This window comes from Lingula anatina, chromosome 1 (assembly GCF_051362555.1).
Source record: "Lingula anatina isolate TDL-2025a chromosome 1, LinAna3.0, whole genome shotgun sequence".
NCBI lineage: Eukaryota > Metazoa > Brachiopoda > Lingulata > Lingulida > Lingulidae > Lingula > Lingula anatina.
The window spans coordinates 5,276,448-5,295,607 of NC_141767.1; the positions used below are offsets into that span (position 1 = coordinate 5,276,448).

General features: G+C 35.1%; 2 protein-coding genes across 9 annotated transcripts in view; one reads left to right on the forward strand and one right to left on the reverse strand.

Annotated features, from left to right (window-relative positions):
• LOC106178567 (ADP-ribosylation factor GTPase-activating protein 1) overlaps positions 1-19,078 on the forward strand; it is a 37,875-nt gene extending 18,797 nt beyond the window's left edge. For both annotated transcript variants that reach the window (XM_087002293.1, XM_087002294.1), the window contains one exon: positions 17,228-19,078. In XM_087002293.1, the coding sequence (XP_086858419.1) occupies positions 17,228-17,687 (460 nt within the window). In that variant the 3' untranslated portion in view covers positions 17,688-19,078. The remainder of the gene's footprint in view (positions 1-17,227) is intronic.
• Positions 329-15,732, reverse strand: LOC106178528 (uncharacterized). Of its 7 annotated transcripts, none has more exons than XM_013561781.2 (3): positions 15,298-15,732; positions 4,025-4,121; positions 329-3,609 (listed from the first exon to the last, which is right to left on the reverse strand). In XM_013561781.2, the coding sequence occupies exons 2-3, from the start codon at positions 4,068-4,070 to the stop codon at positions 1,142-1,144; spliced, it is 2,514 nt and encodes an 837-aa protein (XP_013417235.2). In that variant the 5' UTR covers positions 4,071-4,121; positions 15,298-15,732; the 3' UTR covers positions 329-1,141. The 7 variants fall into 7 exon arrangements, with proteins under 7 accessions (XP_013417235.2, XP_013417220.2, XP_013417213.2 ...); XM_013561766.2 differs by lacking the exon at positions 15,298-15,732 and adding an exon at positions 10,734-11,841; XM_013561759.2 differs by lacking the exon at positions 15,298-15,732 and adding an exon at positions 10,422-10,586.
• Positions 19,079-19,160: the final 82 nt, after the last annotated feature.

Genomic DNA, 19,160 nt, shown 5'->3' on the forward strand with positions numbered 1-19,160 from the left:
TTATACATTATAATTGAGGGATTGATGGCAAATTATTTTTCTAATAAATTACGAAAGTATACCATAACAGTTTACACAGTGCATAGTGGTAATATTGATGTCCTTGTCTGCATACATCTAGACACAAAGAGAAATTAGTTTTTTTTTTCCTATGTTTTTAAGGATAGTCTACTGTCATGGCAAGAGATTTCCAATTCTGGTAATTTCTGATTATGTTTAATTCTTTATTTATTTATTATTATTATTATTTCATAAAAGACATCAACAGGTCTGGAGTAAATATTGAAATAAGCCCTTTATAATAAGGCCTTTATTATAAAATAAGGCCTTTATATTTTACTTTGAACATTCAGATTGCTCTCTTTATTTTCAAAATATAATAAATTACAATTTTTCTTTCCAATCTAAAGCCTAGAGTGAAAATAAAGTCATTTTCAAGAAACAAAATAAAAAGCTACATTTTGTTTACCTTTCAGTTTATAGGAAACAATGACTATTTACAACATCATTAATGACACAAACCAAATTACTTTGAATTTGACAATAGCTTGACTTACATTATTAATGGCTAGAAAATGTGTACAGACTTCAGATGAGGTTAATGTTGTTTTGCAAACAGTTTTTTAAAGTGATATCACCTTGTAAGCCAAAACAACATGAATGAGGGCGAAAGTCCATGATTATTTTATGTTATTCAATGGCTGAATGTCAATGTCCTCCTAAATAAAATTAAAAGCTGCAGCTTTCCAACATTGCTGTAGGCTGATTGATGGCATTTCCTTTTCTCAGATTGGTCTAAAATTGGTGATTACATCATTGGTCAGTAGCATGTTTGAGGATGATGCCAGTGGCCAATATGATGTTTTATCAGATCTCAAATTCAGGGATAGAAGATTTTAATCTGTGCAAATAATAAAATAAATTAAATTATTGATTTGGACTTTACTTACAACAAAATACAAATTACATTAACTGAAAATACTTTTTTAGATATACAATTGCCACTGTTCATGATGGCATGCCTTTCTCATCTTTTCTTTAATATACATTTCAATCGTCTCAAAATTGGTGACGAACTTGATCCAACATATATCAGTTGGAGTCAATGCATGCTCTTCAAACACACAGGCACAAGGTCCATTTATACCTTCGTCAAGACATCTTTCTTTTTCTTCCTCCTCCACTTACAGCACATGACCATCAGTACTGCAGTCAGTGCCACACACACCACCACCAATGCAATACACATATAAAGGAAGGTGTACCTATGGTGGGATAGGCCAGAGAGACTGCCATATGAGCCTGAGCCAGTCACAACCTCTTCACAGGCATGATAACTAGGGGGCTTCCTCGTCCTGGTGGTCACACACACCAAGTAATGATGCCCAGGGGTCAGTCCTGTTATATTATACTGAGTGATAGTGTTTCCATCTAAGAGGTAGCCACGGACTTCTTTCTCTCCAAACAGTCTGTATGTGATTTTGTATCCCTGGGTCTCGGCCAGATAGGCCCCGTGGACTTTCCAGGATAAATGTGAATAACTGGAGTGAGGTAGAACTTGTAGAGACAGTTTAGAAGAGTCCACTATAGCCCCTGGTGAGGCAAGGTACACAGTTGAGGCATCCTTGTGAGGGTAGTTTGGCTCTCTCCTTTGCTCAGACTTCTCTTCAGGTGCCAGTGAAAAACCTTTCCAAGGTCCTGTATCAAATGTTTTGCTGGGTGAGACAGTAGCAGATTGCATGATTGTGGTAGTTGTGCTGTTACATCTGGATGCATTGTCACTGTACTTGCACCTGTGAACAATGAATGAGGAGACTTTCCTCACGCGGTTCCTACCACCAACTTGTGTCACACACCTGGCGCGGGTGTCTGGGTATGCCACCAGCCACGCCAGCCCACAGTCACACTGCAGTGGGTTGTGTGAGTAGCTGAACACAGATAATTTTGACAGCCTTTCAAATATGCACTGAGGCAGCTGTTTGAGATTGTTATGGTTTATATCCAAACTAGTCAGGGAGTTCTCAAGGCCGTAGAATGATCGAGGCTCCAAGAGTTGGATCTCATTGCCTTTCAGAGCCAATGTTTTCAGTTGACTTTGGTTCTTGAAAACATAAGCAGGGACTGCCCTTAATTTATTATTTGACATTTTGATCTCCGAAAGAAGTTGATGATTTTGTAAGAATTCTACTGGAATTTGTTCAAAGATGTTGTCTGACAGATCCAATTTTCTCAACTTTGATAGACTAGTCCACAGACTTTGTGGTATGCTTGCAAGCAGGTTGTGTGCTACATACAACTCCTGCAGGTTAACCAAATGTACTAAACCTGCAGGCAGTGCCTTCAAACCCATGCCAGTCAGCTTGAGCTTGATCAGCTGATAACTGTGCTCTCCAGGTGGCTCAAATACAATGCTACTCATGTTGTTTTGTGATAGATCCAATTCTTTGAGTTGCTTGAAGGTTGCCAAGAAACGCCTGGGAAGTTTATCAAGTTTATTGTTTGCAAGATTGAGCGTCATGACTATTTTGTCATATCTCCCCATTCCGTCCTTAGGTACTCTATCAATAAGGTTGGACTGAAGATGGAGGGATTGCAGCACTTCTAGTGACTCCAAGGAATCAAAAACTTTGCAGTCCAACAGATTTTTACCAAGGCTTAAATGCTGAAGACTGGTCTCTGTGCCATAAAAGGCAGTTGTTGGCAGGGTTCTGATCTGATTGTTGTGGAGGTATATGTGTTTTAACTGTCTTGGACCATGAAAAGCCATAGGAGAGATACTGGTAATCTTGTTATGATCTAGGTTCAGATGTTGGAGACTTTCAAGAAGCTGAAATGTTCCTACAAATATTGCAGTAATTTGGTTTCCATCCAGAGACAAAGAAACAAGGCTCTTGAGACCTGCATGGGTTAAATTCTGTTTGAAATATACTCCCTTAATTTTATTCCCACTTAGGTCTAATACTTTTATGTTGTTCAGCCTGGATAAGGCCCCAAAGGGCATCAGTTTAATGCCATTGTTACTGAGGTATAAATGTTCTAGGCTGTTCTCTAAGCTTACGAATGCAAGAGGGTCTATGGTGTCAATGCAGTTCTTGGTCATTGACAGGAGAGTTAGGTTTGTGTTAATGAATGCATTACCTGAGATTGTGTGAAAACAGTTGTACGACATAGACAATCGTTGAAGTTTTCGCAAATTTTGAAATGTCCTCTGTGGGATTTCTTGTATTCCACAGTGATCAATGCTTATTTCTTCTATGTAGTCCTCTAAACCTGTGAATGCCGAGCCGGACAGGGTCAACTCTATATTGTATGATAAATCCAGCTTCTGCAGTTGCAAACCCATAAAAGGGCTGTTCCTCACATGTGTTATGATGTTATGGCTGAGATCCAGCACATCTACCACATTATTGCTGGTTAATTGGAGCTGTGGAACAAAAGGGGAAATCCTTTTCCTCTGACAATTGATGACCCATGCCTCCACCCCCTTGTCTGTGACTCTCTTCTGGCAGACACATGGTTCTGGTACAGGGCACTTGCTGGCAGTGGCAGTGTTGGAGAGCAGTGTGGTGAGGTAGAAAATCAAGATCACATGCCTCCACATGCTGGATGCTGGAATGGAATCAAAATAGATCATACTTGTGTAATCACCTCCTTTTCTGTTACATAGATTTAAGTAAGAGGCACATGTTAAATCAGTCTAGCAGATTGTAGCATTGAGCATTGAATGATAGCTTTGTTTCTTAAGTTTCAATTGCCTTAGATTCTATTTAAAAATCAATTAAAAAATGATGTGCAGACACAGGTGGTAAAGTTGGCATGTTAAGTACAATAACCTTTATGAAGCTATGTATAACGTTATATGAAGTTATATATGAAGTAATATATAGTCAAAGATTGCCCTCCACTTGTGTGCAGTCACAGGTATTTTTCTTTTTATTTTCTCAAATGTCAAAGGTTCTAATGGACATATGGCAGTCTGTGTGATATATTAAATCTGGGAAATATTCTCCTTTTGGCTCCTTACCATGAGGTTCAGTTGTCAAAAATTGAATCTGCATGATTTTGTTCATTATTTTTCTTCCCTTGTGCAGCCATGCTTCTTGCCAATTACATCACATTTCCTGTAAATTGAGGAAATTGAAGTTCGTTAGCATCATATTGTGAAAAAAATTACTCATATGTTTCATAGAATAAAGTCCTTTAAATTCCGGGAAAAATCTGTACTTTTCTTACCTCTGAGTCATTTTTGAAAATTAATTTTTTTCTAACTCAAACTGTCCATATTGAATGGTTATAGATTTTATTATCAAAACAAACATGTTAAATACATATATCTTTTACACTGAGTATTTTCTTATATAGGCCATATGTTGGTTTATTGATCAGAGATGATAAAAAATAGTCATATTGCCGTTCATTTCTGAAACAAAATGAGACAAGTGTCTCCTCACATATCCCTGGCAATAGTAAGACTCAAGCTGATATATTGATCACAGATACAATAGAACCATGGTGTTATTTGAGAAGGCAGGAAATCAGCCAAGTGTCTCTTACCCAGTCTCCATTTTACATTAAACTGTTTTATTTTCATAAAATCAAAAATACAGTGTTTGTCTTTTAATACAAGGAAATTTCTTTTCCTGTGACTGGCATATGGCAATTTTAATCTCATTTTTTTGCAGTTACACAGAAAAAAAATTAAACTGTAAATCTGACATTTATGAAAGATCTCGTATGACACAGTCAATAATGAATTGATCCCACCAAATTTATGAGACAACTTGTGCATCTTGCTTCATGAAGTATTATGTTTTCTGAGAGAAGAAGTATCAGATATTATTTCGTTCTACTACATGTAGCTGCATAAAACTGGGATTATACTGGAGTCAGGTTGTCTTTATGTCTGCGTCCTTCAATCTGTCCTGGTATAATACTATTTGGAACTCAAGTCTCATAAGGGGCTCTTGGATGTGTTGGACCAAATGCTCTCCTTGACTTTTCATGGCCACAGAGGTCAGATTTATATATAAGGAAAAACTTAAGAAATAGTTCACTCAAAAAGATATGGAACTTTAGAAATAGTTCACTCAGAAAGAAATGGGATTTAAAAACCTGATCAGTATGAAGTTTAGGTGTCTACTAGATATGTTGTGTACGCGAGGGTGTTGCCATGGAAACATTGATGTCTTCCCCTTCAATTCCCCTCCATAAGAGAAGCACTTGGAAAGCTGTTTAACACCTTCAATACACCATCTGGCACTGGTTTATGTCATCAGAAGGAGAAAAAAGATGGTGTTTAGTGATGGAATTTTATATCCTGTATAGCATGAATTATATTTAAATAAAGAATACATTTAGATCGGTCATTTTTTTTTTTTTTTTTTTTTTTTTTTTTTTTTTTTTTTTTTTTTTTTTTTGTGGAAGGTATTGAAATCCATTCACATGAGTACTATGTGAAATTCCATAATTTTGTACCCTTTTTCAGAACTGTGTGCTTTTCTTTAAGACTACTAGATAACTGAACAATGAAAGTATCTCGTCATGCAACCATATTACCATATATTATGTAAAAAAACACTGGATATGCTATTATTCAGTTGTTTCATCTGATCTCAGAACAACAGCATCTCCTGCTGCGGGTACCCAGTATTTATACATATATGGGGATGAAAAATATTACACATGACATAAATATAAAAGGATCTGAACCAATCTCATTCAGCTTATTTGGGATGGGTATACAAATCTTGCAGTATAAATAACATATTCTGGTGACTAACTAGTTTATCTCGTGACTGATGAACTTGATAACATTTCTGCTTCACTATAAATACTGCTATACATACTATGAAAAAAAAACATTTTTTATGGTCTTTAGATTGGATGGTAAAACAGATATTTTTTACCAAGACTAAATAACAAGTCTTGGAGTCATGGCTCATGCGTGCAGGAGGACATCCTCTGCTTGATCAAGGCCCATAAATGGTGAATGCAGATGTTGTGTATGGCTTGTTACCCAGTCTAAGTCAAAATAACTTTAATGATCTACTTTAAATATTTCCAACTTAAGTTGGTCGGTGAATAACCACGTTAAATTTCATCCGTGTCTTTTAAATCTTTATCTGATAGTTATTATTTGTCGGAGAATGACCACATTAAATTTTGTCCATGTCTTTTCAGTCTTTACTACAGTAGTAACACTGCTTAAATATCAATAAAACAACATAATGGTGTTTGGTAAGAAAACTTGTTCAAAGGTAAGACCCTGTTTCGGGTGAAATGCAAAACTGAAGGTCTTTTACATTTTTTTTAAACTAATTAAAACCTACCAGTTAGGAAATATTAAACCTTACTTATAAAAACTAACTAGTCAGGAAATCATTCCTTATGATATAAAATACAACACCTATAAATTCTGTAATGAGATGAAGTTAAACTGTATACAGCGTCTCTTCCTCCCATGGATCTCTTACCTAACAGCAGGACTTCTTGCTCTTCTATGCAGTACTGGTCAGATTACGAGATAGGCAATAGCATATATCCCTAGCACATTCCCTTATAACCTCCAGTGAGAATAAATGAACAATACATATATTTACTACATCCTATCCTTTATCATAACTGTGGAAGTAGGATTTACACATTAGAATAGCTTGTTTCCAGTGTTACAGCTTCTATGAGTCATATTCTGTAATGAGAAGGGTATGATATTGTTGTCATAGTTGTCATGTGTAAATAAGATTCCATCATTATCACTAGAGCACTGAAATGGAGGTCAGTGAAAACTGTAGTATTGATGGATTCTTGATGTAATGTAATGTACCACAGAGCGCATTATTTATTTACGTTGTAATTGTAGTTATGAAAACATGTACTCAAAGAAATCCTACTGTTTTATATCTACAATATCATGGCTTAATGGGACCCCCAGGAAAACAATCTGGTAGACTGACATTTGATGAAACGTGGAAATCATGTTAAGAATTACTTTTATACCACATTACCTAGAATTCAAGTGCCATAGTTACCATACTTCCCTTGTCATATTGGAAAACATTTTCCTGGAAATACATTTTCATTTACCTATCTGAAAACTGTGAGGTGAAGTTGAATTGTGAAAAGCATTTATTAAGATTTAGATAATGGTTTAGTTACATTTATGTGCTACAAGTGAATCAGAATTACCTTGCCACATATTGATTACAACTATACTTTTCATGAAAGAAATTTGGCAGGTCCTGCAATCCAGAGCCATTTTACTTTTTTTTTCAATGAATGTAATTAATATACCTTAAAAAATCTTTTAGAAATTAATGTTCTGTGAAGAGCGATAAATTGGACTTAACCAATAAATCTTTATGACAACACCCCCTCCCTCAGAGTCATTTCTGTACTTGAACTCATTCAACACTAATGACATCAATTAAAGCACTTTTACACACTTAAAATATCTAAGGTTCTCACATGAAAATATATCATTGAATTAACATTTGATGGAACAAAACTTAACATGTGTAAACATTGTTTTTTGTCTAATTTGTTTCTTTAAAATCTTGAACCAGTTCCTTCTGCAGCAGCAAAATTCATTTTTACTATATTTTTAATGTTCAATCATTTTCTCTTCCATATTTACACACATGCAGACTCAGATAAAACACTTACATAGTTGTAGTAACCTTTTTCTGTAAATGTTTACAATCGTTGCCCTTGAACTTCGCCCTTGTGGTCTACCTTTCAGCTATTTCTCTTAGCCCCTGCATTATATAGCCTTCTGAAGAACATTAATGGTCTGTTTACAACCTCCTAAAGTCAACCTCTGACAAATGGATTTTTACATGCAATTTGAGTTAAAATGCAAATTGTTTTCTTTATTGCACAGGGTCTTGAGTAAGTGTGTATTTTCATAACAGCAGCACTAATGAGTAGAAATGATTTCACAATTGCAAACAAAATGGAAGCAGGTGATCAAATTTATCCATCTGTTTCAGCATTTCATCACTATTCTGATGAATGTTGTGGTGTCAAACTGAAAGCTAAAATTTGAAAAGGGGTATTCTGCATCTCTGACAGCTGCTGTATTTATTTTCTGACTTGACAGGAAGCAGCTAGTTACATGTGAACATTTAACACCTCTAGATTGAATAAAAATTTTCAAGCTTATGATAAAATCACTAGTAAGAAAAATATCAATTTTGTAACAATTCTTAAATATATAAGTTGGTATTGGTAGTTCAGAAAGACCCAAGATGAGCTGACCAAGAACCTTTTTTCGAAGTTACACGGTGAAGAATCCGCCCTTTTGTTCTACTCTTTTTATTGCGTTATATGCTGTGAGTTTTAGGGAGAAGTACAGTTGGTCCACTTTCACTTGATTGGGCTGTAGAAAAACATCATAGCCTATTAAACATGACAGAGTAAATTGGCATTGCTCACAGTTCACTGGAGTTGGTCCAATTGGCGTTCAATAATTGGTGCATTTGACAGAAAATGTACCTAAACTCACTGCTTTGTAAATCAATGGGTGATAAAGCATTGTACCAAGGCTGCACTCTGTGTACATTTTCACTGGTTTCAACAACGAAGCACCTCTGTCCAGCCAGCTGCATGTGCTACAGCTTTTTTTTGCGATGTTGTTCCCCTCTCGCCCAATTTCTTGTTCTTTTATAGATCAATATCCTGGTATTCCATGCATTAAATGGGTATTTTGTAAAGAGGCCTGTGAAGATTTATGGCTTCAGGAGGTTTTCTTCTCATGAGTGAAGAAAAATTCTGTCAATATTTGTTTTCTTTATATAAAGCATCCTCAGACAGAAGTCACTTTTGTGCATGTTTTTTATCAGATTCTGCCAAAAAAATTTACGCTCTGCTTATTAGATTTTCCAACAGTCTGTTTATTGAAATTGTTTAGGCAGTGCCCTGAATATGTCAGCGTCAAAGTGTTTGAAAATAGTCCTGCTTTTTTTCCTTTAATAACAGGGCAATTCTTCTTCAATAACAATGTTTTGAGTGCTTTTGCTTTTTTTCCCACTTAGTAGATATTATGTAATTTGTATTGGGTTTCTTCAAAGTTAAGATATTTTTCAAATAGAAAAATCAATGTATTTTAAAAAAAACATAAATTTATGGTTGTTGTAACAGTCTCTTTCATTAAAAATGTTACCTTACAAAATCAGGTGAATAAAACCTGTTTTGACTTATGATTTAAATAACATAAAAGGTGTCATTATTATTTAACAAATTTTTACATTTGACCAATTCATGTCTATAGTCTCAAGCACATAAAAGTTTTGAGTGAACAACATTCATACCATCCATATGATGTTCAATATGAAATACACAATGCTGGAATTACTTGAGCATTTTATAATCTCTTGGATGACTCTGACTCCAATCTCTATCCATGGATATAATTACATTTTCAATCAACATTCCACACTGTGTAAGTCACATAGGAATATTTTTAAAAAGTTGTGTCTGATTTCATAAAGAAGTTTTGCAAGATGTCTCCAAAATACAATATTGCAAGCTCTCTAACCAAGACAATGTACAATGGCTGAAAAGTTAGTGAAGGCAAAGAGTAAAGAGAAGTTGTTTTCTTGATTAAGGCCAGAACATGTATTCTAATAAATATGAGACTGAGAACAGAATATTATTGTGCTAAAGAAGACATATATACCAGCATTTGTAAGGGATTACCGTTAAAACTCTGTAATGTATCAATGCCGCATTAATTTTGTAGTATGATTTTTTTGATTGATCACCAGAAGCTAGGATACCACAAGGATGATACAAAGGAATCAAAACTTTAACATGTCAGGGACAATGCTTTGAGGCAGTATAATGTTGTGAAATGCCTTTGATTTATGATGAAAAACTCTAGCATTGTTTAAGTTTTAATTTTTTTTCCCTCTAATACACCCAGCATTCTACCAAGATGTAGTGTTATTGATTTGCCCCTGTCATCTCGTCCTTTCTTGTCTCTTAATAAAGTTTTGAAAGTTACTGGATTAAGTGTGTTAAAAAAAAAAAAAGAAGTTTTATGGATAATCTAGCAAGATGTTTGTTCTCAGATTATTTTTCTCATTATTGACAAAATGCTGTCATAAAAAAGTAAGCCCCTGATATCATACTTCCTTAGAGGATATAAAGAACTCTCCTACTGATCTCGGTTGCTTTACCTGTATTTCTGATCCTGTATACAGTATACTGTAAATCCTCGGATTGTTTAGTTCCCTGGTACAGCAGTGATTCCTTTGCTTACACAGGCTTTATTTTATGTGTGTATGAACTCTGGTCTTTCCCTCCTTAATACACACTTGCAAAAACAAAGAAATCCTGTTCCGCCTGTTGTTCTCAAAGAGACACTGGAGGTTTCGTATGCTGATGCTCAGATAACTTGCGCTAAATAGATATCAACTCACCTGTATCAGTAACATCTTTGCGGTGAACGTGTCATGGTTATATATGCAGCACAAGAGAAAAATGACTCGATATTGAATTGGGTAACAGGATAAAGACCATTCTGTTTTGTACTGTGTACATTGGAGATCCACTCTGCCAAAAGTAGACTGAGATAATAACCTTGCTGAATTGAATCTGAAAAACATGTGATCTCTCTGGATTTTGGGAGTGGGTAATGTTTGCAGCATGTTGAGAATAGTTCAAAGGATAAAATATCATGCAAGATAAAAGGGTAATGATAAAAACAACCATCATCTATGATCTGGACTCACCTTTTGGTATAGAAACTAGTTTTATTTATTCCAGTTCTTATGCAACCATAAAACCAGCCAATATATCTTTAGGTAGCTAGGCATTGCCAAACTAATCTTTGTCCAGTCAGTTAATTCTTGTAGAAAAATCACAAAGTGTTTCGGATAGAAAGTTTTCTTGACTGTCAGACTCTGGCCTTCTGTCATGAAAACTCCAACCTGCAAGATATGTTGTATCTTCATGAAACAATCTAGTGAAAGTGACTCCAGTGGCCTTTCTGTGTCACACTTGCACTATGAGGCTTCTCTGACACTGCCTATGGTAAGACTAGTCATTTCTCCTCCCCCATTCTGGTAGTTTTTTTTCACAGCACAAAGGGTGCAGACAGCTGTATTTTCCACATCTAAGAGTGCCTCTGACAGCTGTGAATGTGATGAGCTGGGCTACTTGCCAAAAGTTTCTACTATTCTTTATCCAGAATAGTAGAGTGTATGAATAGTGCAATCTTCTGATGTGTAGTATTTTGCTGAAAACCTTGGCTGCTCCTAGGTTGAATGTGAGCCTAACACCTGCATGTGAAACGAGTGAAGTGGAAAGCCACAGTCTAAGGTTGTGTTGGACCGTGTTTTACCCTTGGGTTATTTTTCATCGTCTGGTATTGGAAATTGGTTAGATTTAGTTTTATTAAATGCATTGATTGACTGTTTGCTCTGACAGTTGATAGAGTAGTGAGATTAGACTGATTTTGAAAGGTTTTGATTTGAAAGAGGAGGGTTGTTGGTAGATTAATACTGACAGGTAGTTGGAGAAAGTGGGTGGAGCCAGTAAGGGGATAGTTTGACAGATGTCCCTTTAACAGTAGTGGAAAAGAAAGTAGAAAATATCCTAATACAAATGGAAAGATTCAAACATGCAGGTAGAAGAGAAAAGAGCAAGATGGTCCAGAGGAAAAAGGGTGGCCTTGAAAATTGAAAGAAGAGTTCAGTCACAGGTGTCAAAAAATCTTACATCAAAATTAGTCTGAACATGGGCTCCTATAAGTTTTTACTGACAAGGTTGCCTTTCTAAAGAGTCTTTAGCTTTTTTTTTTTTTTTTTTCTAAAAATTAAGCCCAAAGATCAAATTTTTCTGGTACCTTGGCAGGTTAAGTCATGCATTAAAACTTGAGGCTACTGACAGAGTCAACACAACATTGTTTCATTGATAGAGCACCTATAACATGGTGTGTGTGAGCTAGATTGATTGACCAAAAAATGCTTCATTATTTTTTACCTGAAGTTTTATTTGACATCAGTTTGCATGTGTTACATACATGTGGATAGTACCTTAAATATCTTCATGATAGTAACTTTTACCCTGTAAAAAAAATTAACTTGTTACTGTTTTTAAATGTAGTCAAGTATTAACTGGATGATTTTTTCCATTTGTTGTTGAAAAGGGTCAACAAATTATGTAGTTTGCCACAGATTTATTTTCTCCATGGTAACGTAATTATTACTATGTGGCTACAGCTAACATTTAGAAGCCTGGTAGGATTTCTGTTAAGATTTAACCACCAGCAGGTTGATCTTACAAAGTGGAATATCTCAGTTTAGACATACTAGTTTAACCTTAAAAGTGTGTGTGTGGGTGTTTGACTGGGTGGGTGGTTGAAACGGAACCTGGGGAGAGTTTTCACAAAAGAACTGAAGTTGACAGTTAACCTTCATTTAAAGACAAAGTTTTTTCAGATAATTTGACCTAGTAGTTATTCACCAAAAACAGAATTGTAGAGCAAATGACAGATCCATAGCTAGCAATTATAGAAGGGGGGTTCTTTTTCTGAAAAAGTGGACCTTTTACCATGAAACCTTTTTGTACCTAGATAAAATGTTACCCACAGGGGACCTTTTCTCGGCAAAAAAAGGTAGGGGGTCGAAAGACCCCCCAAACCCACCTAGTTATGGGCCAGAATGATTAGTCTTCTATAGTTGACTTCTATCCTTTCATCCTGTATGGAGATAGACCAGAGAATTGTCATAAAGTGAAGACCAGCTTTCAACTTAACTTCTTTTCTGAAACTGGATCTGGAACCAGAGTGAGTGGTGAGAAGGTATCCCTGCTGGCAATAGGAAATATTTTTTCATAAAGGTATGGAAAAAGAGAAACCCCAAAATCTAAGGAGGGCCCCTGAACCTGTATATTGACTAGAGTTATTTTCCTTTTATGCAGTTCTGTGATAAGAAATTACGAAATGAAGAATTTGTCTGTGTGCATTCATGTGTCTTTATTAGCCTATATCTCATATATCAAAAAGGAAGACAAGCAGACTGTTTGCCCGAATTTTATGAAACTGGAACCTGTGTTGTCAGTTTCATAATGTAAATGCTGAAGTTATTCATTGGTTCAGATCTAGAATTGAAGGGTAAGAGATTATCCCTGGTAATTTTCAGAAATATTTTTCTCTGTAATACTTTAAGTATGCGCCAAAATTAAACCCCCAAAAATCTAAGGAGACTCCCTGAACCTGTATCTTGACTCCAATTGTTTTTCTTCATTTGCAATTTTGTGAGAAGGAACAATGAAATGATGAATTTCTCTATCTGGATGCATTTATGTGTCTTTATTAACCTCTTTCTCATGTATCAAAAAGGAAGACAACCAGACTGTTTGCCCAATTTTCTTGAAACTGAAACCTGTATTGTCAGTTTAATGTTAAATGTTATGGTTATTCATTGGTTCAGAAATTGGAATAATTTCAAGAATAGATTTCAACCTATGGATATTGCTGTGCATTAATTTATACTTAGTTTTAGGGAAGTCCAAATGAAATTTCACCATATCAAAAGCATGTAAACTGGATATGTCATGTAAAGTGATAAAAAAATTAGTGCACTGATTAAATAGGATGATCGCAAATTAATGTTAATAATATAAAAATGGCAAAATTTCTTGTATTCATAAAAATTAAAGATAATCATGCAAATCTTTGTATTGCTTTCAGTAGTGTTTTCATCACCTAAAACATTTGTTTTCATTTCATAAAACAAACACATACCTGTCCTGTTCTTATTATTTAAAACATTGCCAGCCAGCATAAAACAAGTGGTTCTAGATGTACATAATCCTTGAGCATATTCTTGCCCTGCTCTATCACAAAACACACGGCTAATATTTAATATATGTCATGGGGGTCATTAGATTGTGCCCCACCACCCCAGGGGCTTCACCCTAGACTCTGCCCCATCCATAGAGGTCCAGTTAGCTGCACCTGTACAAATACTGTCCTGTGGCTTAATATTGGAACTTTGTGTTAAAACATTAATAGTACTTTGACCAGACACTCAGGCAGGGTATATCTATAGGCCTATAGACATAACTGGCAGCCATCACTTGATACTCTGTTATACAACATGCTTGACACATTTATAGTAATCATTAGTATAATTTGTGGTATTAATTCCTAGAATGACACTATTGAATATGGTCAGTGTGATGTTATTTTCAGTACCATGCTTAGTTCATCTGCGCTGAAGATATTAGAAAAAGGCTAGGTACATGTAGCAGGAAATGCTTCTTTTTTACTAGATTTTTTTAATTTATAGTGCTATGTTTTTTCCTTTACCTTATCATCCACAATCATTGGTGTTATTTTTCTGGACTATTTTTGCTTGACATTTTTATTGAGAAAAAAATTCTCACAACCTAAAGGCCTCCATTTTCGTTATAACAAGCTTAAAACCATTTCCCAGACAAAGCCATGAAGCTGTACATAGTGGGCGTATGAAGTGGTTCAGATCCTGTTCATGTTATTAATTTAATTACATTGATTCAGTTTACCTTTATTTTCCTCCCTTTTTCTGCTCTGACACAGTTGCTACATTTTTTTTAATTCAGTTATTTCAACAGAGGATTGATATCTTTGTCTTTAGCTATTACTTTAATTACTGAAATCTCCCAGTCTTAATTGACTAATTCCACCTTTGTCCAAGGATACTTGCTATTTAGGAAAGGAAAAATACTTATATTTTTTTTAATCAAATGACCAGTAATGGTCATTTTGATGATACTTATGACATGTTAGATTAAAAGAAGCAACATATTCCCATGCTCAGAAAAATTCAGTAGTAGATTGCAGACTTGCTTATTTATAACTCAGCCTTGGTTTTTTTATCTTTATTTTAATGATTTAAATTATTTTCTATTTGGCATTCATTGTTTACCTTTGCTAAGGCTGTTACTTGCTTTGTTGTTGATTTTTTTCTTCATGCTTGCTTCTGTCTGATTGCAATTTCATTTATCATATATCTTCATCTTCTTATAGAAATAAACTGGTAGCACATTCAGTTCTCTTCATGTTTTTCACATATTTTTTCCACTTTTCTTCTCTCTCCAGTGGAGGTGCCTCATTAGTATCAAACCATAAAGGATGTGACGGAGACAAATACCTAGCAATGTGTTGCTTAGCAATTATGACATGTTAATGTAAAGCTCCCTGACCACATATAACTAGCCATTCCTTACTTTACCTCGGCTCATTACGTCTGTTTTCTAGAAAAATCAAAACTGGGTAATAACATATTCTGATAAATATGAGGTACTAACCATTTTGCATGTGTTCTTCTTTCTGAATTGAAACCAGGATTGCAATACTTGGAATCTATGATTCATCCCAAACTGATGGTATGACCTGGTCTTGTTGGATAGGAGAAAACCAGATTTTCTTAATGTATTGTCAGTAATTATGCTTGGTTTACTCAACCTTAAATTCTGTTATTTGTAGCTGGCTTCCAGTAGAAGGCCTGGTATTCAAAGCCAAAAGAAACACTCCTGTTTTTGCACACTGTTTACCCAACATATCAGATTTATACCTTTACATGTATTGTTCTGCTAAGCATCTCCTGTACATTTTTTTGCTTTCTTTACTCATTTTGATCCTGCACATATTTGTATGCATTTAAAATGTGCAGGGAGGCGTAAATGAGTCCTTTTTTTCTTCACATTTTCAGAGTTACCATCGTGTAGTGTTCTGTTAAACACCCTTTTAGTACTGTTCTAAAACAGGCCTCTTCAAAGAGGGGAAAAACTGGTCTTTATTTGAACAACTTGAACAAAGAAGACTTATTATTTGATAAGAGTACATCACCACCTAACTTTGCAGTCTGTTGTACATTATACACAGAAACGAGATGCAAGTACTAACTTATAGGAATAATCTGATGGCTTATATGAGGCTTATTGCTCTGCCAGACATCATAAAAGAGTAGAAATGTGCAAGAATCCGTGAAAGGTGGGCAAAACATCATTTAAGTAACACCTAAAACATGTTGAAATTGTACTGTTGTGCAATAGACTTGTTCAACAGAATTTTAGAGGAAACAACTAGAAAAAATGTGTGGGCAAGTTTTATCAGTTTTTTATTATTATTATTGCAGCACCACACTCCCAGGTCTGCTCCAATTCTGCTGAGAGTCCCTTGATTTTATCAAAACTCCAAGAATTTGGACCACTTAAGATGATCCTGTTAAGAAACAAAATTCTTACAGAATTCAAAGAAGGTGCAGAGAGAAATGAAATGTCTTCCCTCTGCTATGGAACAGTGTGATTTTTATCTGTTCATATAAGAAATTTAAAAGTATGATTCATTTGTATTTTTGTGGATAGCACACCTTTTCAGGTCACTAATTTCAGGTTTTCTGCTGTGTTATATCTGTGTGATAATTTACACTGTGCAGATAATTTCCTTTCGGGGTTACCTGATGCTTTTTCAAATGTTATTATCTCCGTTCAATTTCCTACTTAATTATATGTGCTTTCACTTGAAAAATTGAACAAATCGTGGACTTTAACTTGTCAATATTTAGATATTTAGATAGATCTTCACCCAATTACACTCAACCATTCACACAAATATGCTCTTGACTTTTTCATTATCATCCATGTATGTTTTTAAATACTCCCATTGACTAAAGTTGGAGATGTATAGTACTAGATTTAGTAACTTGCATGTTTGTACATATGATGGCAGTGATAATGTGAAAGCCATCCTTCTCACTTCTCTCCTTGTCATTTACACAACCATGATTTTATCATGATGGGTTTGTAACAGCATCTTCTGGTTTTGTTTCATGTGAATGTTCAGTGTAATTCAATATGTAATGAAGTCCATGATAAATTTTAACTGGTTTGATAAACCAGTTGCAAATTACTTTCTAAATAAATTCGTAAAGCCAAGCAAGGACGTATAAGATAAACATCCTTGAGCCAAGTAAATTGGTTTCTAGATATTGTATGTAGTACTGTTTTTGTTGTTTTTGTTTTATTTCACAGATTGACAATCATTCACTGCTCAACCAACAGATTGACCTTTGGATATTCAACCTGATGATGCTCTTGATATGAGTGAAATGTAGCTTTTTTCATGAAAATTTGTTCCAAAGTTAATCAGTGATTCTCATCACCAAACACTGTACTTATAACAAGTAAGAAATGTTGTTTTTGAACCATTGCCTACAGTTCACTTTCCTCTTTCCAGTGGTGGGAACAATGCCCCTCTGTTAACTGGGGATGACTGGTCAGGATGGGAGGATGAGTGGGGAGAGGGAGGTGCCAATCACAGCCAGGATGACCAGAGACTGACCTCCAGTCAAGATGACGGCTGGGGATCCTGGAATGACGAGGACAGTAAGAACACTGCCTCTAGGGAGGACGGCTGGCAAACGGAAGACTGGGGGGCACCCATTGACACAAAACCCAAGTCGTCTCCAAGTAAGACGAAAGGCAAGGCTAAAAACAAGGAGTCCAAGAGTAAAAAGACAAGAGAACCTGCAACTGCTAATTTGATTGACTTTGGAGATGCCACAGCCACTAATGGCAGCAGTGATGCTAACCCTAATATGGGGTGGGATAATGAAGTGTGGGCTAATGATGATGACGCTTGGGAAGCACTGGAAGTGGACACAAGTAGTAAAAGCAAGCTGAAAAAGGGAGATTGATGATAAAAAAAACACTGGTGCATTCATCTAGCATGTAATTTATGATTAGACTTAAGGAACTTGTAATTATTATGTAAGTTCCAGGCCAAAAAAGGGCTGTAACTAGCTAATGAACTGGTTAAACATGTGCCTGGAAAATTGAAAAAAAAAATGGCTGCTTCATTGTGTAACCTCATGCTTTTGCAGAAGAAAACTATATGTATAGATCAATTTTTCACAGATAAAATGCATGCAATTGCCATATTTAGGTATTACAATTCCCAATCAAAATATTTTAACTATCTTGAACTTAAGCTTGTAATATTTTAACTATCTTGAACTTAAGCTTGTAAGCTCCCAGTTTAATTTACAACATTGCATAAAAGCTGGTTTGATTCCAGTGTGGTTCATGTTGATCCTCAAAATTCTCCTTTTACAACCCACGCAAATAAGAGAGTATTTAAAATTAGCAGAATTTACAGATAGCCCCATTAAATATGTTTTAACAAGTTCCATGAGCAACTGCATGTGGCTTGTGGTTACCCTAATTTTATATATTACTGTACTTTTCATCATTATTCTTATTAATAAGCCAAACAAAAAAAAAAATCAAAATTAGAATGTAATGGGCATTTTTGGCTTTATTTTCACTTGTGAAGAAAATGCTGATTAAATATATCCTGCATTTAGTCATGGGCTCAAAATACAAATTGAAGGGCTGTTCCGTGTAATAGTCTAGGTATAGTTATCTTATTAGTCAACATGTACTGGCACACTAGTGTTGTAATATTGTCACAGTAAATACAGTATTAACTAATTGAAAAAAATTTAGTCTTGGGTAAAAATCAGTGAAGTACATGTATATTATTTGATGTTCTCAAACTTATATGATTGTATATGTTATGATATAACTGAAGGGTCTCAAGTTTACTTATAATATACAAGTCCATCTTTTCAAGCCCATGTCATTCCAAATGAAATATGTACAGAGTATATCTAAGAACTATTTTGGTGACAATTTTTAAAGTATATAATAAAGTTACGACATATAAGACTGTAAATATTACAATTTCAGGTGCAAGGTTTGGCTTCATAAAACTGGGAAAAGTGTTACATGATAGCACTTATATTGGTAAAAATAAAATTGACCAATATATTTGAAACAGGGTGTATTTTGCAGTTTCTGTTGTTACTATATAAAACCAGAACATAAATTAGAGGATTACGCCAATGGAGAAAACCTTACCAACTTAAGGACCCTGTAAATCGTGTAACTAGGGGTGCTATTCCATTACAATAGATTGAATTCATTTCAGTTTCTACTTGCAGATGTGGCATTAAAATAAGGACCATCTTGAAAAGCTGTCACAATTTCATAAAACACCAAACAGAATAAATATTTAACATAAAAATGAGTGTTGCTATAGATTTGATGTATTGCAATTCAAGGGCTTTGAATTGGCTTTGAGTCCATCAAGTTGCCAATAAATGTCG